This window comes from Anomaloglossus baeobatrachus, chromosome 3 (genome assembly GCF_048569485.1).
Source record: "Anomaloglossus baeobatrachus isolate aAnoBae1 chromosome 3, aAnoBae1.hap1, whole genome shotgun sequence".
Classification (NCBI taxonomy): domain Eukaryota; kingdom Metazoa; phylum Chordata; class Amphibia; order Anura; family Aromobatidae; genus Anomaloglossus; species Anomaloglossus baeobatrachus.
In genome coordinates, this window is record NC_134355.1 from 371,723,169 (window position 1) to 371,748,146 (window position 24,978).

The window sequence follows — 24,978 nt, forward strand, 5'->3', positions numbered from 1 at the left end:
CCTGCTGGGCTGGTACAGTGCAGGAGTCCCCGCCCCCCTTCTCCGCACCCTCCCACACATTCCCCCGCACCCGTACTCTCCCCGCAACCTCCCCCGCACTGCTGTGGGACCCGTGAGCTGAGGGGAGGGGCCTGTCGGCGGCTGCCCACGGTGTCACCGCCAGCACCGAGCCCCCTGCTCAGGATCGCACAAATGTACCGGCATCACAGATCACAGATGCCGATATATTTGAAAGCATTGATGAGAGGGAGCGCAGCGCTGCTTCTCATCACTGTCCCGCTGTCTGTGTCTGGCAGTTGAGGACAGCGGTGACATCACTACTGTGCTGATATGTCCAGACCAGACAGCGGACGAACGTGCAGGAGCGGCGGGGACCGAGGAGGGGTAAGTATGTATTCCCTACATGTGTTCCCTAAGGGGGAAGGGGGGGCGATGCAGAACGATGGGGGGGTCGGTACAGAGCGCCGTGTGTGTGTGTGTGTGTGGGGGAGGGTTGCAGAGCCCGATGTGTGTGTGCGGTGCAGAGCCAAATGTGTGTGTGCGGTGCAGAGCCAAATGTGTGTGTGCGGTGCAGAGCCCTGTGTGTGTGCGGTGCAGAGCCCTGTGTGTGTGGGGTGCAGAGCCCTATGTGTGTGTGGGGTGCAGAGCCCTATGTGTGTGTGGGGTGCAGAGCCCTATGTGTGTGTGGTGTGCGGAGCCATATGTGTGTGTATAATGTTGTGTGTGGTGTGCAGAGCCCGATGTGTGTGTGTGTGTGGTGTGCAGAGCCCGATGTGTGTGTGGTGTGCAGAGCCCGATGTGTGTGTGGTGTGCAGAGCCATATGTGTGTGTGTGGTGTGCAGAGCCCGATGTGTGTGAGTGGTGTGCAGAGCCCGATGTGTGTGTGCGGTGCAGAGCCCGATGTGTGTGTGTGGTGCAGAGTCCTATGTGTGTGTGCGGTGCAGAGCCCTATGTGTGTGTGCGGTACAGAGCTTGATGTGTGTGTGCGGTGCAGAGTCCGATGTGTGTGTGGTGTGCAGAGCCCTATGTGTGTGTGCGGTGCAGAGCCCAATTTGTGTGGTGTGCAGAGCCCGATGTGTGTGTGCGGTGCAGAGCCCTATGTGTGTGGCCGGTAAGCTTAACATCTGTTGTGGGTAAAATGTTTGAAAGGTTTTTAAGGGATACTATTATGGAATGTCTCAATGTTAATAATTGTTTAACTCCATATCAACATGGATTTATGAAGGATCAAACTAACCTGATCAGCTTCTATGAGGATGTAAGCTTTCACATGGACCGAGGAGGATCATTGGATGTCATTTATCTCGACTTCGGTAAAGCATTTGACACTGTCCCACATAAAAGACTGCTAAGTAAAATGAGAAAGCTTGGGCTCGGGGAAAATGTGTGTAGATGGGTAGGTAGCTGGCTTAGTGGTAGAAAACAAAGAGTGGTTATTAATGGCGCATACTCAGATTGGGCCAGGGTTACTAATGGGGTGCCACAGGGGTCTGTATTGGGCCCCCTACTATTTAATATATTTATTAATGATCTGGTAGATGGTTTACAGAGTAAAATATCAGTATTTGCAGATGATACAAAACTATGTAAGGTAGTTAACACAAAGGAGGACAGTTTGCAACTACAGATGGATTTGAGTAAATTGGAGAATTGGGCTGAAAAATGGCAAATGAGGTTTAACACAGATAAGTGTAAGGTTATGCACATGGGAAGGAGAAACAGATGCTATGATTACTTACTAAATTGGAAACCGCTGGGGAAATCAGATATGGAAAAAGACTTAGGCATCTTAGTCATTAAGAATCTAAATTGGAGTGCCCAGTGTCAGGCAGCAGCCACCAAAGCAAATAGGGTGATAGGATGCATTAGAAGAGGTCTGGGGGCACGAGATGAAAACATCATTCTCCCTCTGTACAAATCACTCGTCAGACCACACTTGGAGTATTGTGTGCAATTTTGGGCGCCGGTGCTCAAGAAAGACATTACTGAACTTGAAAAGGTTCAGAGGCGGGCTACTAAAATAATAAATGGAGTGGGTGCATTACAATACACGGAAAGGTTATCAAAATTAGGTCTATTTACTCTAGAAAAGAGAAGACTTAGGGGAGACCTAATAAATATGTACAAATATATCAGTGGGCCATATAGAGATCTCTCCCATGATCTGTTTGTACCAAGGACTATGACAAGAACAAGGGGGCATTCTCTTCGATTGGAGGGAAGAAAATTCCTACATCAGCATAGATGAGGGTTCTTCACGGTAAGAGCAGTGAGGCTCTGGAACTCTCTTCCTGAGGAAGTGGTGATGGCCAACTCACTGAATGATTTTAAGAGTGGAATGGATGCTTTTCTTGATAGCAAAAGTATAGAAGGTTATAAATAGCATAATCTTACAGGTAGATAGAAGAGCGACCAAGATTATTAGAAGAATGGGTGGGCTGCAACACCAAGACAGGTTATTAAACTTGGGGTTATTTAGTTTGGAAAAACAAAGGCTTAGCTGGGATCTAATCACAATGTATAAACATATGAGGGGACAGTACAGAGACCTTTCCAAAGATCTTTTTACACCTAGGCCTGCGACTGGAACACGGGGGCATCCGCTACGTCTCGAAGAAAGAAGGTTTAATCATAACCACAGACGAGGATTCTTTACTGTACGAGCAGTGAGACTAAGGAACTCTCTGCCGCATGATGTTGTAATGAGTGATTCACTACTAACATTTAAGCAGAGCCTGGACGCCTTTCTTGAAAAATATAATATTACCAGTTATGTATATTAGATTTTATGACAGTGTGTTGATCCAGGGAACTAGTCTGATTGCCGTATGTGGAGTCAGGAAGGAATTTTTTTCCCCATTGGAGCTTATTTGACACATTGGGTTTTTTTGCCTTCCTATGGATCAACATGTTAGGCTACGGGTTGAACTAGATGGACTTAGGGCGGCTTTGCACGTTGCGACATCGCAAGCCGATGCTGCGATGTCGCACGCGATAGTCCCCGCCCCCGTCGCAGGTACGATATCGTGTGATAGCTGGCGTAGCGAAAATTATCGCTACTACAGCTTCACATGCACTCACCTACCCTGCGACCGTCGCTCTGGCCGGCGACCCACCTCCTTCCTAAGGGGGAGGGTCGTGCGGCGTCATAGCGACGTCACACGGCAGGCGGCCAATAGCGGCGGCGGGGCGGAGATGAGCAGGATGTAAACATCCTGCCCACCTCCTTCCTTCCGCATATCCTACGGAAGCCGCGGTGACGCCGGTAGGAGATGTTCCTCGCTCCTGCGACTTCACACACAGCGATGTGTGCTGCCGCAGGAGCGAGGAACAACATCGGATCGTCGCGTCAGCGTAATTATGCATTACGCCGACGCTGCACCGATGATACGATGATGATACGATTACGACGATTTTGCGCTCGTTAATCGTATCATCTAGGCTTTACACACTACGATGTCGCATGCGATGCCGGATGTGCGTCACTTTCAATTTGACCTCACCGACATCGCACCTGCGATGTCGTAGTGTGCAAAGCCCGCCTTAGAGTCTCCCTTCAACCTTAAAAACTATGAAACTATGAAACTATGTGTGTGCGGTGCAGAGCCATATGTGTGTGTGGTGTGCAGAGCCATATGTGTGTGTGGTGTGCAGAGTCCAATGTGTGTGTGGTGTGCAGAGCCCTATGTGTGTGTGCGGTGCAGAGCCATATGTGTGTGTGGTGTGCAGAGCCCAATCTGTGTGCGGCGCAGAGCCATATGTTTGTGTGCGGTGCAGAGCCATATGTGTGTGTGGTGTGCAGAGACATATTTGTGTGTGGTGTGCAGAGTCCAATGTGTGTGTGGTGTGCAGAGCCCTATGTGTGTATGTAGTGCAGAGCCCCGTGTGTGTGCGGTGCAGAGCCCGATGTGTGTGTGCGGTGCAGAGTAAGATGTGTGTGTGGTACAGAGCCGTATGTGTGTATGGTGTGCAGAGCCCGATGTGGTGGGGAGTGCAGCGCCCGATGTGTGTGTGCGGTGCAGAGCCCTATGTGTGTGTGCGGTGCAGAGCCATATGTGTGTGGTGTGCAGAGCCATATGTGTGTGTGGTGTGCAGAGCCATATGTGTGTGTGGTGTGCAGAGCCATATGTGTGTGTGGTGTGCAGAGCCCTATGTGTGTGTGCGGGGCAGAGCTCGATGTGTGTGTGTGGTGCAGAGCCCGATGTGTGTGTGTGCGGTGCAGACTCCAATGTGTGTGCGGTGCAGAGCTATATGTGTGTGTGTGTGGTGTGCAGAGCCTGATGTGGTGGGGGCTGCAGAGCCTGATGTGGGGCTGTTATTTCCAATGCTGTAGGTCAGTGCTGGGCAGAATACTGACAGGGAATGTGTGTGCAGAGGGCGGACAGAGGGCGGGGCTGGCAGGGGGCGAGGCTGGACACTGAGGCCAGGCGGTGCCAGCTCTGACTGGGAGGTTTAGCACAGGAAGTTATCATGTTTGCTGGAGCTGAAGTTAAACAAAGATCTGCAGAGAATAAAGGGATAATTCAAGAGGAACAAAAGTTAGAAAACAAGAAATAACAATGTAGGGGTGTTTTATATGACAATACAGCACAGATTAGCTTAACAAAAATTTTTGAGTTTATGTCAGACAACTCCTTTAAAAGCAGGGCTGTGGAATTGGTAATCCAATCCTCCGACTCTGACTCAGATTTCTCAATTTCCCCGATTTTGACCCCGACTCCCTTATACATGGCTCATGGTAAATGAAACAGTCATATGAAAAAGTTTGGGCACCCCTATTAATGTTAACCTTTTTTCTTTATAAGAATTTGGGTTTTTGCAACAGCTATTTCTGTTTCATATATCTAATAACTGATGGACTGAGTAATATTTCTGGATTGAAATGAGGTTTATTGCACTAACAGAAAATGTGCAATCCGCATTTAAACAAAATTTGACTGGTGCAAAAGTATGGGCACCTCAACATAAAAGTGACATTAATATTGTGTAGATCCTCCTTTGGCAAAAATAACAGCCTCTAGTCGCTTCCTGTAGCTTTTAATGAGTTCCTGGATCTTGGATGAAGGTATATTTGACCATTCCTGTTTACAAAACAATTCCAGTTCAGTTAAGTTTTATGGTCGCCGAGCATGGATAGCCCACTTCAAATCATCCCACAGATGTTCAATGATATTCAGGTCTGGGGACTGGGATGGCTATTCCAGAACATTGTAATTGTTCCTCTGCATGAATGCCTGAGTAGATTTGGAGTGGTGTTTTGGATCATTGTCTTGCTGAAATATCCATCCCCTGCGTAACTTCAACTTCGTCACTGATTCTTGCACATTATTGTCAAGAATCTGCTGATACTGAGTTGAATCCATGCGACCCTCAACTTTAACAAGATTCCTGGTGCCGGCATTGGCCGCACAGCCCCAAAGCATGATGGAACCTCCACCAAATTTTACTGTGGGTAGCAAGTGCTTTTCTTGGAATGCCGTGTTTTTTTGCCTCCACGCATAACGCCTTTTTGTATGACCAAACAACTCGATCTTTGTTTCATCAGTCCACAGGACCTACTTCCAAAATGTAACTGGCTTGTCCAAATGTGCTTGTGCATACCTCAGGCGACTCTGTTTGTGGCGTGCTTGCAGAAACGGCTTCTTTCGCATCACTCTCCCATACAGCTTCTCCTTGTGCAAGGTGCGCTGTATTGTTGACCGATGCACATTGACACCATCTGCAGAAAGATGATGCTGCAGGTCTTTGGAGGTGGTCTGTGGATTGTCCTTGACTGTTCTCACCATTCTTCTTCTCTGCCTTTCTGATATTTTTCTTGGCCTGCCACTTCTGGGCTTAACAAGAACTGTACCTGTGTTCTTCCATTTCCTTACTATGTTCCTCACAGTGGAAACTGACAGTTTAAATCTCTGAGACAACTTTTTGTATCCTTCCCCTGAACAACTATGTTGAATAATCATTGTTTTCAGATCATTTGAGAGTTGTTTTGAGGAGCCCATGATGCCACTCTTCATAGGAGATTCAAATAGGAGAACAACTTGCAAGTGGCCACCTTAAATACCTTTTCTCATGATTGGATACACCTGCCTATGAAGTTCAAAGCTCAAGGAGGTTCCAAAACCAATTTAGGGCTTTAGTAAGTCAGTAAAAAGTAGTTAGGAGTGTTCAAATCAAGAAATTGATAAAGGTGTCCATACTTTTCCACCGGTCAAATTTTGTTTAAATGCAGATTGTATATTTTCTGTTAGTACAATAAACCTCATTTCAATCCAGAAATATTACTCAGTCAATCAGTTATTAGATATATGAAACTGATATAGCTGTTTCAAAAACCCAAATTGTTATAAAGAAAAAAGGTTAACATTAATAGGGGTGCCCAAACTTTTTCTTATGACTGTACATTTACTGAAACATCAGGCTTTTAATCATTATGATGATACAATAATAAAGCTATTTAGATAGAACATAGATTACCTCAAAGCTAAACTAATTATTTTAACCCCTTCACAACCGGACGATTTTCCGCTTTCCGCTTTTTTTTTTTCGCCATTCTTATTCTGAGAGACGTAACTTTTTTATTTTTCAGTCAATATGGTCATGTGAGGGCTCATTTTTTGCGGAACGAGCTGTACTTTTAAATAAAACCCTAAGTTTTACCATATAGTGTACTGGAAAATGGCAAAAAAATTCCAAATGCAGAAAAATTGCAAAAAAAGTGCGATAGCACTATTGTTTTTGAGATATTTTATTCACGGGGTTCACTGTATGGTAAAACTGATGTGTGGGTGTAATGCCTCAGGTCAGTGCGAGTTCGTAGACACCAAACATGTATAGGTTTACTTTTATATAAGGGGTTAAAAAAAAATTCGGAAGTTTGTCTGAAAAAAGTGGCGCACGTTTTTATGCCATATTCCGTGACCCATAAGCGTTTTCATTTTTCGGGATCTATGGCTCAGTGACGGTTTATTTTTTGCGACTTGAGCTGATGTTTTTAATGGTATCATTTTTGCGCAGATGCTACGTTTTGATCGCCTGTTAATGCATTTTGCGCAAAAATTGTGGCGACAAAAAAATGTAATTTTGGCATTTGGAATTTTTTTGCAGCTACGCCATTTAATGATCAGATTAATTGATTTTATATTTAGTATATATTTATTATATACTTTTTCCAATAAGGCCTGGAGAAACTGTCTCGTGTGATGGAGTACACTTTACTGCCAGTGTCTTGGTAACAATTGTTTTGTTGTCACAAACAAATTGAACATTGATAGCAAAATAGTTTACTCTGTGACATGTGCAGGCATCCATTTTAAGAAACATAAAGCATCTCTTCAGAGTCTTTTTAAGAACTTCCTTTTGGTTAAGGGTTACTTCAATGCCTAATTTTCGAATATCTTCTCTTTCCAGAGAAATACCAAGTTTGTAGTCCATTTCTCTATTAAGAGCTGTAAAAGTTGCTCGTGCAAATAATAATGGTACACCGCCCTTCACAAGCTCTATGAGCGGTCTTTTAAACGTATCTTCTGTCATGGTTACAGTAACTTTGTCACTTACAAAATATCTTGTAACTGATTGAGTTTGAGACAGTCTTTCCTCCTCCTTTTCCTGGTGGGAAGTGCAGGGCACTGGTTTCTTGGTGCTGCTGTGATCTTTTTACCCCTATCTGTAGAGGAGCTTCACTACTTATCATGTACATAAAATGAAGCACAGATTCATCTGAACTAAAAACCTAGATCCATGAGCAGACAATTTATATGACATTTGATAACATCATAACTCTTACGAAAAAATATTCAGCACATACTTAATTAATGTATTAAACAACCATACCCAAATTATTATATATTTTAGAAGCCAGAGTTGGTCCATTTTATACCAACTCCGACTCCACAGTCCTGGCTGTTGGGGGTGGTGTTTATAAGTAAAGTGATATTTTTTTTTTCTATTTACTAAAGTATTAATAATCAAGAATAGATACTCATCCATTATGAATACCAGGGCTTGATGCCAGCTGTCAATTCACAGTTGGAATCAATCCCAGATATTATCCAGTTTGCCACCACACCAAGGCACCGGGAGGAGACGAGGTGCAGCACCAGGATTGGCGCATCTAATATATGAGTCACTTTTGAGACAGCTGCGACCTGATATTTTTAGGCTGGGAAGGGACCAATAACCATAGCCCTTCCATCGCTGAGAATAACAGACTCCAGCTGTCAGCTTCACCTTAAATCATTTTAAACAGCAGCATGGGGTGACCTATGTTTTGGAATAACAGCCAAGGTGAAGCTGCCAACCTGCGTGCTGCAAGCTGCAGCTGCCTGCTTTACCTTAGGTGGCTACCAAAAATAGGGGGGGATGCCACGTCATTTTTTCAATTTATTTATATTGCGGCTTAATACAAGGCTAAACATCCTTTAGTGCCACACAAAAGGCACTAAAAGGTGCTAGTTTAGAATATGTAGGGGGGATAGAACATTATATAGGTGTTTGACATATATCTATCTATCTATCGCTACCTTTATATGCTTGCTTTGTTATTGATGCTACTTCTAAAAAGTATTGTCTAATGTAAAAGATTGTTAAAAATGGACATCACACGGACGTCACAGGGAGGCTAGACGAGTGGGAAAAACGCACTCGCATGACATACGGAATGACACTAGCATGTGACTCAGATTTCACTCCAAGACGGTTTAAGGAGCAACAACTAAGCCATATTTCACACGCAGATGTGAGTGAACCCCAACGCTGGCAAAATCTCTGGAGAGCTGGGTGATCCAGCACTCCTCTGACACACCTGTAGCATTGGAGAGTGCACAGTTTGGACCATCTGTGCAACTATGCCACTGGTATGAACTGTCAATCTTCAGGAGGGCATTAGCAGATATTTCAGAACAACCCTTCAAGTAAATAACCCCACAATGCATATTTTGAGATTTTATTTCAACAAAACAATAGGTTGATACATATCACAAAACGTACCATTTATCAGTGCTTTGCCTGTGTCTTCTGTTGATGTCAAACCTGCAAAATTAAAAGAAGAGAGACTGTAGTAGTTTGTAATATTCATCAATATTATCTACAATAGTACAACCAGATGTTATGGTCAACCACAACTTTGTGCATGCCTAAAGACAGAGATCGCCAGAACAAAAGAGCAGACAGAGTCCAAGGTGACTCCATCTGCCTGATTATAGTAAATGTTTCCATTTGGGGTTTTATCTGAATCATGTTTTTTGGGGATTTAGAGGAAAACCCCAAGGACACTGCTCAGCAGAGAATACAAGATAAATGTGACCTAGCTTTAAACGCAAATCTAATCTGGTACCTCAAAATGGTATCAGTAAAAACGTCAAATCAACTCAAAAAATTAAGCTCCCACTCAGATCTGTCACCTGTCAATGAAAATAGGGGGCTTCCATGATACTGGTAGTGTAAAGGGTCTTGAAATGTGACATGGTACCTAAAAATGAGTCCAGCAGAATTAGTGCTCCCAAATCCAAATGCCCTTCCCCTTCTAAGCCAGAGTGTACATACACTGAGGTTAACATCTACGTGTTTAGTAATATTGAGATATCCAGACGCACAAGCTGGGCGCAATGTATTGGGCACTAAGCTTTCATACTTGCAATTTTTACTGTGCAATATGAACTCCATGTTTTTTTCTGAAAAATATTTTAGAGACCAAAATTGTCACTGCATCATTAGGTGAATTCAATGTCATTTCTAAAATGGGTTAAGTTTTTTCTGCTTTTCTAGCACCTTAGGGGATTTGCAAAAGTGCACACAATCTATTCCAGCAGAACTAGACTGCAAACGTCTAATAGCACTCCTTAGAAGCCCTACAAAACAGTAATTTCTGATCATATATGTGGTACCACAGCATCAGAGAAAAATTGCGTAACAAATTGCATTATCTCTTATGAAAATGAAACATTTGAAGCTAATATTTTAGTGGTAAAAAAAAAATGTTTTGTCTCTTTGGCCAAATGTAAAATTTTGTGAGACAGTTATGGGCTTAAAATACTTATTACATCCTTAGATAAACTCCTTGATTAGTAGAGTTTCTAAAATAGGGTCACTTGTGGGGTGGTTTCAGCTGTTTTGGCGCCTCGCAAATCAACATTGCGTAACAAATGTCTTAACTATTCAGTATGGTATGACTTTTACAATAAGGTCATAAAAATTTAAAGTTTGAAAACTGCTAATTTTTCGAAATTAAAATCGAAAAAATTGCAATAATTTCATAAATAAATGCATATTTTATTGATGGAAAGTAACCATTATTCTGATGTACCAAGTGTCATGAAAAAAACTCAAAATCACTGGCATTGCAAAGTTATTACCACACAAAGTGATTTGTCAGAATAAAAAAATAGGTCTTTGTTATTGAGGCCAAAAGTGGCTCCTTCCATAAAGAAGTACTCCCACTAGGATCTTTCAGATGTCCATGATCATTGCTTTGGTCTTGGATCACAATTCACGGACTGGTTGTGCAGCTCCCGACCCGAGCGTGACAGCTTTATATATTGCTATATTTTATTGTACAAGTACCCTCCAACCTGTAATATCCTGTGGAATATGTTGGTGCTATAGAAATAAAAAGTATTATTAAACTGTTAGAAAGCCAAATTGGTTTAGAGACGAAAACTGTTGAATACAACTAATTTTGTGGTGCTGAAAATGAATATGATGATTAAATTTGCTGACTGGCTCTAATTTTCAAGACCTAAAAGGAGGTTGTAAATATGTATGACACCTTTCAAGCAGGCTTATAGAAAAATTGCATCTTTATTATTTCATTATCAATATTGCATTGTTAGCAGCTAGTCTATTATATCATCTATTTAGTCTATTGAGCCTTCAGTATTCTATCATCTTAGGGTGACTAATAGAGATGAGTGGTGGAAATGGATAAAAATTTGCGGTGTAAGGTGCGCTGCTGGTCAAAAAAGATAGGCAGTCACTGCCTATCTTTTTTGACCAGCAGCGCATCACACACTGCAAATTTTTATCCATTTCCGCCAATTACCTGCACCCACTACACTGTGGGTGAGCGGTGGTGCTGCAGCGATCAGATTGGCATACATGTGGCAACTTTCAACCCCTGGTACCCAGTGGGTTTCATGCATCCAGCCTCTCACAGCACCTACTAACCCGGATGTTAATTGATATGGGGTCACCCAGCCCTGACCTCTGGATGATCTACAAGCAGTGCTTCATACCCCTCGGCATCAATCTCCTTCCACGGAGAGGATCCATCATCCGCTAATACAAGCATTAAACAGTGTTGTGCCTGCTGCGCAACGCATCCAGGTGAGTACATTGCAACCCTACACCTATTCTCAGATCTCTCAGGAGTTTACACAGGAGCACCCCTCTTTTCTCTTTTCTTTGCAATAGAGATGAGTGAATCCATAGAAGTTCAGTTCGGCCGCTTCAGCCGGACTTCCGATAAAGTTTAGTTTGGGACCTTCAGTTGACCTGAACTCCAATGGACGTCACTAATTGGGCAGTTCGAGTCTCCACCCACATGCAGTCAGCCATAAACAGAATACTTCTGGGGGCAGGTAGATGTGGCTTTTCCATTTTTTTTATTTTTTTTTGGTGCACACTACATCCGATCACTCTGTTGTTACCCCCAGTAAGAGCTGTTCAAATACTGCAAGCGGCTCGCATTTGGCTGAGCACAAAGCATAACCAAGCACAGTGATGCTCACGCAACTAGTTTGCATACATAAAGCACCCAAATTCCAATCCTGATGTATGTTGTTTGTAAAGTATGTGTTTCATATGAACACCGAACCTCAAGTTTGCTCATCTCTAGTGACCAATGAAAAAACGGGTCTATAGCGTACAGTTAAACTAAATTAATAAATTCAAAAATTGTCGTGTGTTCCCCCTCCTATTCTGATACCCAGCACAGATAAAGCATATGGTCACAGGCTTCAGCCTGCACTTATCTTGACTGTGTATCAAAGTAGGAGGAACCGCATGTGGCTTTTTATTTGTTAAATTATTTAGATAATTAAAAAAAAAAATAGCGTGTGAATCCTCAATTTTGATACCCAGCCAAGATAAAGCCCGACAGCTGGGGGCTGGTATTCTCAGACTGGGGAGGGCAATAAGCCCCCCAATCCTAAAAAAGCAACCTGTAGCTGCCCGGGATTGTCGCATCCATTAGATGTGACAAGGCTGGCGCCTTACCTGGCTTTTCCCAATTGCCCTGGTGCAGTGGCAATCGGGGTAATGAGGGGATCAATTTCATCCCACAGCTGCCACTAAGTTTTAGATTAGTAATGACAGGTGTCTATGAGATCCCCCATTACTAATCTGTAAGTGAAAGAAAATCAACACAAACACCGAAAAAAATCCTTTATTTGGAAAAAAAATACCCTCTTTCACCATTTTATTAACCCCCAAAACACTCCTGCAGGTCTGACGTAATCCACACGAGGGCCCACAACGATTCAGTTCTGCTACATCTGAGTCACAGCAAGTGGCCATAGAGCATGACTGCCCTCTGTGAGGGCAGACAGAATGACTCAGCCACGATCAGCAGTGACATCACTTAGGTTGCCACGGTCCTTCACCTGTGACTGCAGGTAACCTGACCTCAGAGGGCCATAGGTGATCTCATTAAACTCCCCTGCATCTACTGGCAGAAAATCGTATATTTTTGCCAAGAGATGCAGATTTAGCGCTGAAATTTTCACACCATATTCATGCACCAAATTTGCACTTCCTGGCAGAAAACGGCATCAAACTATGTCAAACAACATGGCAAAAAAAGTTTTTTTGCCAAGAGGTGTAGATTGGGTGCATAAATATGGTGTAAAAATTTCAATGACCAAATCTGCACCTCTTGGCCCAAAATGTTTTTCTGCCAGGAGGTGCAAATTTGGTGCTGAAATCTGGTGCAAACATTTCAGCACCAATATTGCACCTCCCGGCAGAAAACTGCATCAAAAGTGCATAAAAAAAACACGGCAAAAAATGTGGGGTTTTTTTGCCAGGAGGAGTATATTAGGTGCATAAATATAGTGTAAAAATGTCATCACTAAATTTGCATCTTTTGGCCCAAAAATGCAAAAACGTTTTGTCTGCAAGAAGGTGCAAAATTGGTGCTGAAATCCAGTACAGACATTTCGGCACCAAATTTGCACCTCCTGGCAGAAAATTGCATCAAAACCTAGGGAAAAAATGCAGTTTTGCCAGGAAATGTAGATTGGGTGCAGGACTATGGTGTAAAATATTCAGCACCAAATCTACATCTCTTGGCAAAGAAAACTCCAATGGTTTTCTGCTAGGAGATGCAGGTCTCACCTAGGGTGAGGCTACTGACTTTACTGAGGTCAGATTACCTGCGGTCACAGGTGGAGGACCATGGGAACCTCCAATTGTGACCGCAAATAACCTGAGTGACGTCACAACTGATCACGGCTCATTCTCTGCCTGCAGTTACAGCATGCAGAAATGTTCCATGATCGCACGCTGTGACTCAGATGTAGCAGAGCTGGAATCCTTGTGGGACCTTCTGTGGATTACGTCGGACCTGCAGGGATGTTTCCGGGGTAATAAAGTGGTGAAACAGGGTGTTTTTTTAGTCTTTTATTTCAAATAAAGGATTTTTTCGGTGTTTGTGTTTAATTAATTTCACTTACAGATTAGTGATGGGGGGGGGGGGGGGGTCTTAGATGCATCCCATTACTAATCAGGCAGGCTGCTATTATTAGGCTGGGAGGTGGTTCAATAAACATGGCCCTCTCAAGCCTGAAAAATACCAGCCCCAAGCTGTTGGGCTCTAGCTTGGCTGGGTATCAAAATTGGGGGGACTACAACTTTTTTTTAAATTATTTATTTAAATAATTAAAAAAAGCCGCAAGTGGTTCCTGTTATTTTGATACACAGCCAAGATAAGTGCATGGCTGGAGGCTGCAGCCTGTAGCTGTAAGTTTTATCTGTGCTGGGTATCATAATATGGGGGACCCTACGCCAATTGTTTTATTTATTTTTATACCACGAAACTGACCCGCAAACCACACCTGTGATTGGTTGCAGGCAGATGCTATCATTCAGGCTGGGGTGCGCGTCTGACTGCAAACAATCACTGAAAGCAGTGCATATGGATGAGCAATGATGGGTCCCCCAGGAAGTGAAGGATAGGCTACAGGAGCAGTGTACAGCCACATCGGAGCCTTTGTAAGTATTAAGTGCTCGTTTCATTTTTATTTGCTTTACTTTTCCTTTATTTTAATTTTTTTTAATTTCTCAAGTGCTGGATCCAGATCAACACCCAGAATCCCAGGCCCGGATCCGGGTACCTTTAAGGCCTTGTGACACTAGACGGAAATTCCTGCGGATTACCCGCGGAGTTGCTGCACGTTTCGCTGCAGAAAATGTTCATAACATCTCTGCAGTGATTCACCAGAAAATCCTATGGGGAAAAAAATGCTGTGCGCACTAGGCGGATTTTGACAGCTGCATGTTTTGCTGTGGGATTCCCGCAGCAAAAACAATTGCATGTCAATTCTTTTCCGCAGGTAGCTGCGGGACTGGCTACCGGAGGAACCTCCAGTAATACCAGGCCTGGCCGCAGTTACCTGCACTGAACTCCGGAGCTGTCACCTGAGCTACGAAGTGCAGTGTAGAGTAAACTGCGAGCGCCGAGTGATTGATTCCCTAGCGATTGCAGTTTAGTTCAGGCCGGGTTGATCTCCAGAGCTCAGGTGACAGCTGTAGAGAGGCCAGGATGCATTCCGGAGCTGTCACCTGAGCTCCGTAGATCAGCCCGGCCACAACTAAATTGCAATCGCCGGGGAATCAATCACTCGGCGCTCGCAGTTTAGTCTAAGCTGCAATTGCTGGGAAATCAGTCACTCGGCGCTAGCGGTTCAGTCTACGCTGCACTCCGGAGCTCAGGTGAGAGCTCCGGAGTTTAGTGCAGGTAACCGCGGCCACGCCTGGTATTACTGGAGATTCTTCCAGTAGCCAGTTCCGCACCAAATCCGAAACAAATCCGCACAAAATCCGCAGCAAAACACAACAAACCGCATGCGGATTTTGATGCGGATTTCGGTGTAGCATTTTCCCGCAGGTGCGGAAATCTTACTGAGCCAGCGGAATTTTCTTAAGAAAATTCCTTTTTCCAGTGCACACAGGGCCTAAAACCGCGCAGATTCGGACTTTTACAGTCCAGGTCCGCCCATCACTAATACAGATGCTTTACATTTATACATACAGTCAGGGCCAGAAATATTTGGACAGTGACACAAGTTTTGATATTTTAGCTGTTTACAAAAACATGTTCAGAAATACAATTATATATATAATATGGGCTGAAAGTGCACACTCCCAGCTGCAATATGAGAGTTTTCACATCCAAATCGGAGAAAGGGTTTAGGAATCATAGCTCTGTAATGCATAGCCTCCTCTTTTTCAAGGGACCAAAAGTAATTGGACAAGGGACTCTAAGGGCTGCAATTAACTCTGAAGGCATCTCCCTCGTTAACTTGTAATCAATGAAGTAGTTAAAAGGTCTGGGGTTGATTACAGGTGTGTGGTTTTGCATTTGGAAGCAGTTGCTGTGACCAGACAACATGCGGTCTAAGGAACTCTCAATTGAGGTGAAGCAGAACATCCTGAGGCTGAAAAAAAAAGAAAAAATCCATCAGAGAGATAGCAGACATGCTTGGAGTAGCAAAATCAACAGTCGGGTACATTCTGAGAAAAAAGGAATTGACTGGTGAGCTTGGGAACTCAAAAAGGCCTGGGCGTCCACGGATGACAACAGTGGTGGATGATCGCCGCATACTTTCTTTGGTGCAGAAGAACCCGTTCACAACATCAACTGAAGTCCAGAACACTCTCAGTGAAGTAGGTGTATCTGTCTCTAAGTCAACAGTAAAGAGAAGACTCCATGAAAGTAAATACAAAGGGTTCACATCTAGATGCAAACCATTCATCAATTCCAAAAATAGACAGGCCAGAGTTAAATTTGCTGAAAAACACCTCATGAAGCCAGCTCAGTTCTGGAAAAGTATTCTATGGACAGATGAGACAAAGATCAACCTGTACCAGAATGATTGGAAGAAAAAAGTTTGGAGAAGAAAAGGAACGGCACATGATCCAAGGCACACCACATCCTCTGTAAAACATGGTGGAGGCAACGTGATGGCATGGGCATGCATGGCTTTCAATGGCACTGGGTCACTTGTGTTTATTGATGACATAACAGCAAACAAGAGTAGCCGGATGAATTCTGAAGTGTACAGGGATATACTTTCAGCCCAGATTCAGCCAAATGCCGCAAAGTTGATCGGACGGCGCTTCATAGTACAGATGGACAATGACCCCAAGCATACAGCCAAAGCTACCCAGGAGTTCATGAGTGCAAAAAAGTGGAACATTCTGCAATGGCCAAGTCAATCACCAGATCTTAACCCAATTGAGCATGCATTTCACTTGCTCAAATCCAGACTTAAGACGGAAAGACCCACAAACAAGCAAGACCTGAAGGCTGCGGCTGTAAAGGCCTGGCAAAGCATTAAGAAGGAGGAAACCCATTGCCTCCAAAGGATTCGCAACAAAATATTGAAAATAAAAATATTTTGTTTGGGTTTGGTTTATTTGTCCAATTACTTTTGACCTCCTAAAATGTGGAGTGTTTGTAAAGAAATGTGTACAATTCCTACAATTTCTATCAGATATTTTTGTTCAAACCTTCAAATTAAACGTTACAATCTGCACTTGAATTCTGTTGTAGAGGTTTCATTTCAAATCCAATGTGGTGGCATGCAGAGCCCAACTCGCGAAAATTGTGTCACTGTCCAAATATTTCTGGACCTAACTGTATATAAAAAAGATTTCTTGTCTCTCTAAAGCACCTCTCTATTTGCTCAATTTTTGCTATGATCAATGTAAAAAAGTAAATAGAATATAACAGGACAGATACAATAAACCCTTCATCAAGGAAAGCAGACACCCCAAAAAGAACCACCCTGACCAAACCCCAAAACAAATAGTTGGCAAGTGCTGGCAGTGGATGGGCTCTCACACACAGATCTGCGTAACTCCTGTCACCCCTGGTGACCCAAAGCAGCCATAATGCTCGGACGTGGAATAAGGCCAGCGGTACTACCTGAACTGTATATTCGAGCTCAGCACTAGCCAACCCTTATTATTGTGGGGTCTATTAAGTATGATTTTTTTGGGAGTGTCTGCTTTATTATGGGAGTGTCTGTTTTCTTTGATGAAGTGTCTATTGTATCTGTCCTGCTGACTTGTATTTACTATTCTACATGCACAGCGGTAGAACTGTATCTGTAATTAGTAGGACTAAAGGCCCCGTCACACTAAGCAACATCGCTAGCAACATCGCTGCTAACGAACAACTTTTGTGACGTTGCTAGCGATGTTGCTGTGTGTGACATCCAGCAACAACCTGGCCCCTGCTGTGAGGTCGTTGGTTGTTGCTGAATGTCCTGGGCCATTTTTTAGTTGTTGCTGTCCCGCTGTGAAGCACAGATCGCTGTGTGTGACAGCGAGACAGCAACAACTAAATGTGCAGGCAGCAGGAGCCGGCTTCTGCAGAGGCTGGTAACCAATGTAAACATCGGGTAACCAAGAAGCCCTGTCCTTGGTTACCCGATATTTACCTTCGATACCAGCCTCCGCCGCTCTCACTGCCTGTGCTGCCGACTCCTGCTCTGTGCACATGTAGCTGCAGGACACATCAGGTTAATTAACCTGATGTGTGCTGTAAGTAGGAGAGCAGGGAGCCAGCGCTAAGCATTGTGCGCTGCTCCCTGCTCTGTGCACATTTAGCTGCAGCACACATCAGGTAATTAACCCCATGTGTGCTGTAGCTATGAGAGCAAGGAGCCAGCGCTAAGCATTGTGCGCTGCTCCCTGCTCTGTGCACATTTAGCTGCAGCACACATCAGGTAATTAACCCGATGTGTGCTGTAGCTAGGAGAGCAAGGAGCCAGCGCTCAGTGTGCGCTGCTCCCTGCTCTCTGCACGTGTAGCTGCGTGAGCTGGTAACCAAGGTAAATATCGGGTTGGTTTCCCGATATTTACCTTAGTTACCAAGCGCAGCATCTTCCACACGGCGCTGGGGGCTGGTCACTGGTTGCTGGTGAGCTCACCAGCAACTCGTGTAGCCACGCTCCAGCGATCCCTGCCAGGTCAGGTTGCTGGTGGGATCGCTGGAGCGTCGCAGTGTGACAGCTCACCAGCAACCTCCTAGCAACTTACCAGCGATCCCTATCGTTGTTGGGATCGCTGGTAAGTTGCTTAGTGTGACGGTACCTTTAGACACGGCATGAAAATGAGTGAGTGGAATGCGATAAAACATCGCATTCCACTCGGACCAATATTAGCCTATGTGCCAGCACCCATAAGCGATTATTTTCTCAGCCCTAATCGGACACAGAAAACAATCGCAGCAGGCTGAGATTGTAATGCAATCAATGTTTCTCTCGCACCCATTCAAGTCAATGGGGCGAGAGAAAAACCGCACTGCACTCGCAGTACACTGGTGTACTGAGAGTGCAGGGCGAGAATGGCAATAGCCAGCAACGAAGGAGAGGGAGATAAATCCCTCCCTTCCCTCCGCAGCACCGGCCCGCCCCTCCTCAGTGTCGGCCCTCCCCCCTCTGCAGCTGTGGTCCGATCACAAGATCGGACCTCAGTCGCAGTGACACTCAGCTCCCGCTGTGCTGCCAGCATGAGCCGAGTGTCATGCGAGGATGGCAGTAGTCCCCCGTGTTGCCCTCGGCCGTACCGTAGTTATTTTTTGAGTAGGGCTTATATTTAAATCATACTACTAAAATCCTGAAAATGTATGGTAGAGCATATTTTCTGGGTAGGTCTTACTTTCAGCAAAACAGGGTACTTAGAACAATGCATTTTAAAGTCAATTAAGTTAATTAGTAGAAGTTAATTGAGATTTTTTTTCTCCAGGTACAGTTTGATTTTACCTAAACAATGGGCAGGCCAGAATTAGTACTATTGTTTTATAATTCTGAAAAACATTCAATGCTTTAAAATGATTGAATCTGCAACAATTAGTACATTAACAATGGCAAAAGTACTGTATCTATTTTACATAAGCATGTTAAGGAGATTTTATGTCAAGATGCATTTGCTCTTGCAAATAATTGTTTCACTTGTGAAGAGATATCAAATAAAGTATGTGAATAATCCCTGATGAATGCACAAAAGATTATTATTCTACCTGTAGCAAACAGAATATCAATGTAAAAATATCTCTATTGTGCAAAGTCTACTTACAACCACTAAATGTTCTTTCTCTTCAAAAATTATACAAATGCCAACCATTCTTCTTAAAATGGACCCGTTATATGTCCTTAAAAAAATTAGTTTGTGCCTTGCTACAATTTCTGTGGTTCCCCGAATCTGTTGCTGCTTTCCGTTTTTAAAGGGAATCTGTCAGCAGGATTTTTCTATGTATCTGACAGAAGCATAAGGAAGGGGCTGAGATATTGATCTCAGTGGTGTGTCACTTATTAGGCTTTAAGCTATTGTATCAATATAATCGATGTTATATCAGCAGGTTTATCACTCTCTGACTAAAGGCCTAGTCACACACAACAAGAACGCTAACGAGATAGTTGCTGAGTCACAGTTTCTGTGACCTAGCAACGATCTCACCAGCGATCTCGTTATGTGTGACACCTACCAGCGATCAGGCCACTGCTGTGAGATCACTAGTCGTTGCCGAATGGTCCGGACCATTTTCTTCAAAGGTGATGTCCTGCTGGGCAGGACGCATCGCTGTGTTTGACGCCTACCAACTACTTCCTGTGCTGCTGTGGCAGGGTCCCACCGGCGCCGAGATCGTTATACAGGTCGCTCATCGTTACTGCGTCATTGGTAAGGTCTGACTGTGTAACATCTCACCAGCGACATCCCAGCGATCCTTATCAGGTCGTATCATTGTCGTGATCGCTGGTAAGTCGTTGTGTGTGACTGGGCCTTAACTGCTTCGTGCAGCCTGGTCAAACAACACCCCCAAAACTGATTAGCAGCTTAATAGCTCAATATACTATGTACATAGAAGCCAAACCTTCGACTCCTCAATTTCCCTTGCACCAACTTCGACTCCGACTCCACGACTCCGACTCCCATATATATTGCTTATAGTTAAGTGAAAAATATATTGTAGTACAATGTGAACATCAGACATTTAATCATTTTTATGATACAATAATCAAGATATTTAGATAGAACATAAAATATATCTATTGGAATACAACTTTAGAACACAAAACTGTAATAAATTGTAAATATGTAATATACAGTAGATTACATATATCTTGTGTGTGTGTATATATATATATATATATATATATTACATATTGTATTACATATTTACAATTTATTACAGTTTTTTGTGTTCTAAAGTTGTATTCCAATAAATATATTTTATGTTCTATCTAAATATCTTGATTATCGTATCATAAAAATGCATTGCTCTAGAATCACTGTGTTGAGAAACATGTGATGGTGTCTCCGCGGTGCTGGATGTTGATCTCCCTAAGGTCAACCATCCTTACCTATGTAGTCTTCTACTAGGCATTCCTGCCACTAGTCAGTTTCCTACTCCACACTGATGAGGGGCAAATACCCCGAAACAGCTGTCTGTGGATATATACCATGTTTTGGCATAGGTAGTTTCCTTGACTGGAGACTGCCCTTTCCGTGGTTGTTCCTTCCTGGTGAAAGACCTGGTTAGTTTCCTGCCAGCGTTGAGAAACATGATGGTGTCTCCGCGGCTTTCTTGTTTTGCATATTTCCCAGGGGGCATTGCTCTAGAATCACTGCGTTGAGAAACACGTGATCGTGTCTCCGCGGTGCTGGATGTTGATCTCCCTAAGGTCAACCATCCTTACACACACACATATATATATATATAGTAACAGGGTTACTGGTCCTATAGTCGATGGGAGGTATGTGTCGCAGAGATGGTTATCCTCTGTAATGTAAGCCCGGGAGTAAGATCAAGTACATGTAGTGCAGGGAGAATATTAGGGCCGGGTTTTACGAGCAGCCGGAGAGATGGGTGGGTCTGGCTGCTCACATACCTCCACTTCTGGGTCTGCTTGTGGATATAAAAGGAGACCAGGAGTCTCATAGGGTGTCTGTGTTTGGGGATTGCTGGACTCTAACAGAGAGGAGCTCTGTGTGAAAGTGGACTGTTTATGCCGAGCGGGCACGCCCGCAGTGACACGGACTTATTGTTTGGTTTTTTTGTTGTTGTTTTATACCTTTGTGGCCGAAAAGGCTTGTTTTATGTTTCTGCTGAAGCAGGTTATGAGACTTTTAAAATAAACCTGCTGGACTTTTCTAATGAAACCGTTCCTGTCCTTACCTCAACACGCAGCCAAGTGAGTAGCCTTGTTACATTTGGTGTTGGTCTGCGGGCATCGTTCCCAGGAAACACGTGTGGCGGCGGCAGGAGCAATATATGTCCTGGGTGAAGGCGGCTGTGAGTGGCAAGGCTGATTCACCCAAGATGGAGGATGTGATTAAACACCTGGTGCAGGCTCAGCAGCAACAACAACAAGCCCAGCAGCTACAACAACAGGCCCAGCAGGAAACCAATAGGCTGTTGTTACAACAGTTGCAGCAGCAGCGAGAGGAACAGCAGCAGCAGATTAAACTTCTTGCAGAGGCGATACGTGGTCCGAGAACTGATCCAAACCAGAGACCAGGTGAGGACTCATGCGTCCGGAAGGCAGTAAGGAATGCGATGCAGAAAATGACCCCTGGGGATGACATAGAGGCCTTTTTAACGGTGTTCGAGAGAATTGCCGAGCGTGAGAAACTTCCGCAAGTACTGTGGGCGGAGGTGCTGGCGCCATACTTAACAGGGGAGCCGCAGAAGGCATACTATGACTTGGCCCAACAAGATGAGCAAGAATATGTAAAATTAAAAACCGAAATCTTGGCACGCCTGGGGGTGACAATGACTGTCAGGGCCCAACGGGTCCATCGCTGGGCGTATCACCGTGACAAACCGCCCCGCTCCCAGATGTTTGACTTAGTACACTTGGTCCAGAAATGGTTGATGCCAGAGACTTCTACCCCAGCACAGATGGTGGAGTGAGTGGTAATGGATCGTTTCGTGCACTCCCTTCCGAGGCCGGTACAGACATGGGTTGCCCAGGGTGATCCCCAGAATGCTGACGACCTGGTCGGTTTGGTCGAGCGATACCAGGTGGTAGAGGGGTCGTTGGGGAAGCCACAGAACTCACCCTCTACATACTGGGGTTCCCAACAGGGGGTGGATACCCAAAAAGGGGCGGGACGTTCAAGGTCAAAGGGGGCGCCGGAGCTAGTACCGAAGGTCTCAACTGGGGACATAATTTTCTTTAGATGCCATGGCCCAGGTCATATTGCTGCCCGTTGTCCCCTGACCACCGAACAGATGGAATGTAACTTAGGTCGGCGGTGCTCCTATTACGCATATCCGGCCTGCAGCGTGGACTGTCCCTCCAGTGAGGGGCCACAAGTATTTCCCGTAAAGGTAGACGGGGTGCGAATGACTGGTCTATTAGACTCGGGGAGTTTGGTGACCCTGATAAGGGCCACACCCCCGCTGAACTTGATCCCAGGAAAGAGGATTGGAGTCCGCTGTATCCACGGGGATGCGAAAGACTATCCTATTCCAATAAATATATTTTATGTTCTATCTAAATATCTTGATTATTGTATCATAAAAATGATTACACGTCTGATGATCACACTGTACTACAATAAATTTTTCACTTAAATAGAAGCATTATATTAAATGTTATTTAGTATGTTTTTTGTTGAAAACTGTTTTTTTGACACTTACATAGTGTATTACATAGTGTTATATATAACACTATGTAATACACTATGTAAGTGTCAAAAAAAACAGTTTTCAACAAAAAACATACTAAATAACATTTGTGCAGTCTATGAATTTGTTGTAAGAAATAGAATTGCCTCCATCAGATCCTCTTTCATAGATGATCTCAAATCTGACCTAATAATTTAAGGCTAGAGAACAACCTCTCTACACTAACTTGGGTTGGAGGCAAAGCCGTAACCATGTGGGCAACATCTCTAACAATTTCCGGTTATAAAGGAATTGCCTCATGCACAGTCAGTTTTGATGAATGGTTGAATTTTTCTATTTCTTTGAGAGCAAGTGAAGAATTTTACTGAAATCTGGCCAATCTGCTGCTATAGGAGACGGAGTGAAATCTTTTTCCTTGCGGCAACACTTTGCCTGCTCCATGTCATCCAAATACTTGCCAAAGTTAAACTCCTCATCTGATGAGGATGAAGATATGGCAGCAGTAGCATTGTCAGGCCCCAAGTCCTCTTCCGCCTGGCAGTTCGGTAGCCGCTCATCCTAACTGCTACCTCACTCAAAGCTTCTTTTCCATTAGTTAGCTGTTGATCATCAAGCAGTATACGATGATTTGGGTCCACATAAACAGCTGCCAGAAGAATTTTGTTTTCCAAAAGCTTTGTCTTTTTCCGTTTCATTGAAGCAGAAATGCCATCTGGGATTAAACCACCTCATTGGGACAGGCAAAATAGCAAGTTCTTCCAGTCCCTTATGAAAATGCCAGGAGTTAAATCCTCAGCTTGTAATTTTTTAGTCACGGTAAATGGGTGATTAAGCAATACTTTCAATTCAGCCACCTGTGTCCATTGACCTTCATTTAAGGTTACTTAAGGGTTCACCATATCTATAAGAAATGATTTTAGTTCAAGCAATGGCTCAGTCATTAAATAAGTGCTGCCTCACCGAGTGGCTTGATCAACAATTGCCCCTTTCCCAGCACGTCTCTTCAAGATGGAATCAATTTTAGGCGTTCTGGCGGCAATAACCAATTTCCTCACTTTTCCAATCAGATTTCCAGCATGTCCGCCCAGTTTCACACATCCGGATTTTCGCCGGTTTGGCGGATGCGGCGCACGCCAGTACAGTACGATACAGTACAGTAGCAGCGCCGCAACTTCCGGGTCACATGACAGCATGTGACCGGTGTTTGTTGCGCTGCCACTGTACTGTCGGGGTCGGGGTCCCTCTTGCAGACTATCTCTTATTGCCAGCTGCAGCGTGTGCAGAACACAGCGCATGTGATGAATATGAAAGTGTTTTGAAGCAGCTTCAACAAGATCATCTAATCCTAAAGTATCATTTTGCTGTTCTTTTGTTGTAATATCTCTTTGTTCCTCAGTTACATGAACAGCACTGTGGCCTTCCATCTCACACATACTGAATCCTAAATTTTCTTCTAGATGTTGTTCATTACTCTCATTCATCAGTTTAATTGTACTTATCATGTTTGAAGCATTGTCCGTTACAATAGCAAGAACCTGTTCTTTTTTGAGTAATCTTGCAGAACTTTTTCCACTAAGGCCTGGAGAAACTGACTGATGTGATGAGCTTTACTATCTTTTACTGCCAGTGTCTTGCTAACAATTTCTTTTTTGGTCACAAACATCGAACATTGATGGAAAATAGTTCAGTGAAATGCAGTGACTCTGGCATCCCAGCAAAGGCAATGGGTTTCAAGATAGGACATTCAGACACATCGTTTTGTGAGGATCCACTTTTGTTCTCAAAAACAGATCCTGACAAAGAATGAGCAGTGAGTTTGTGGCGGTTTTCTAATCTGCTTTTGCTATTGAAAGCATTATTTATGAGCTCAAAAACCTTTCAGGTGATGCGGTTTTTTAAAAAGCTGATCTGCTTTTGCAGCTGACAAACGTATCCTCAAAACCGCAGCAAAAATGCTGTGTGTAAATGTAGCCTTAGATCAGGAATAAAACAGCCATTTATAGGACATTTCATAAGTTTCCCAAATTCCTATGAAAAAATATTCAGCACATTCTGCATTGCACTACTGTCCCCAATTTATTATATATTTTAGGAGTCGGAGTCGATGCATTTTATACCGA

General features: G+C 43.8%; 1 protein-coding gene across 4 annotated transcripts in view; it reads right to left on the reverse strand.

The window, feature by feature from the left end:
* The window catches only part of CYB5R4 (cytochrome b5 reductase 4), a 484,942-nt gene that overhangs the window by 227,344 nt on the left and 232,620 nt on the right, over positions 1-24,978 (reverse strand). For all 4 annotated transcript variants that reach the window (XM_075340162.1, XM_075340159.1, XM_075340161.1 and 1 more), the window contains exon 5: positions 8,986-9,027. In XM_075340162.1, coding sequence (XP_075196277.1) covers positions 8,986-9,027 — 42 coding nt within the window. The remainder of the gene's footprint in view (positions 1-8,985; positions 9,028-24,978) is intronic.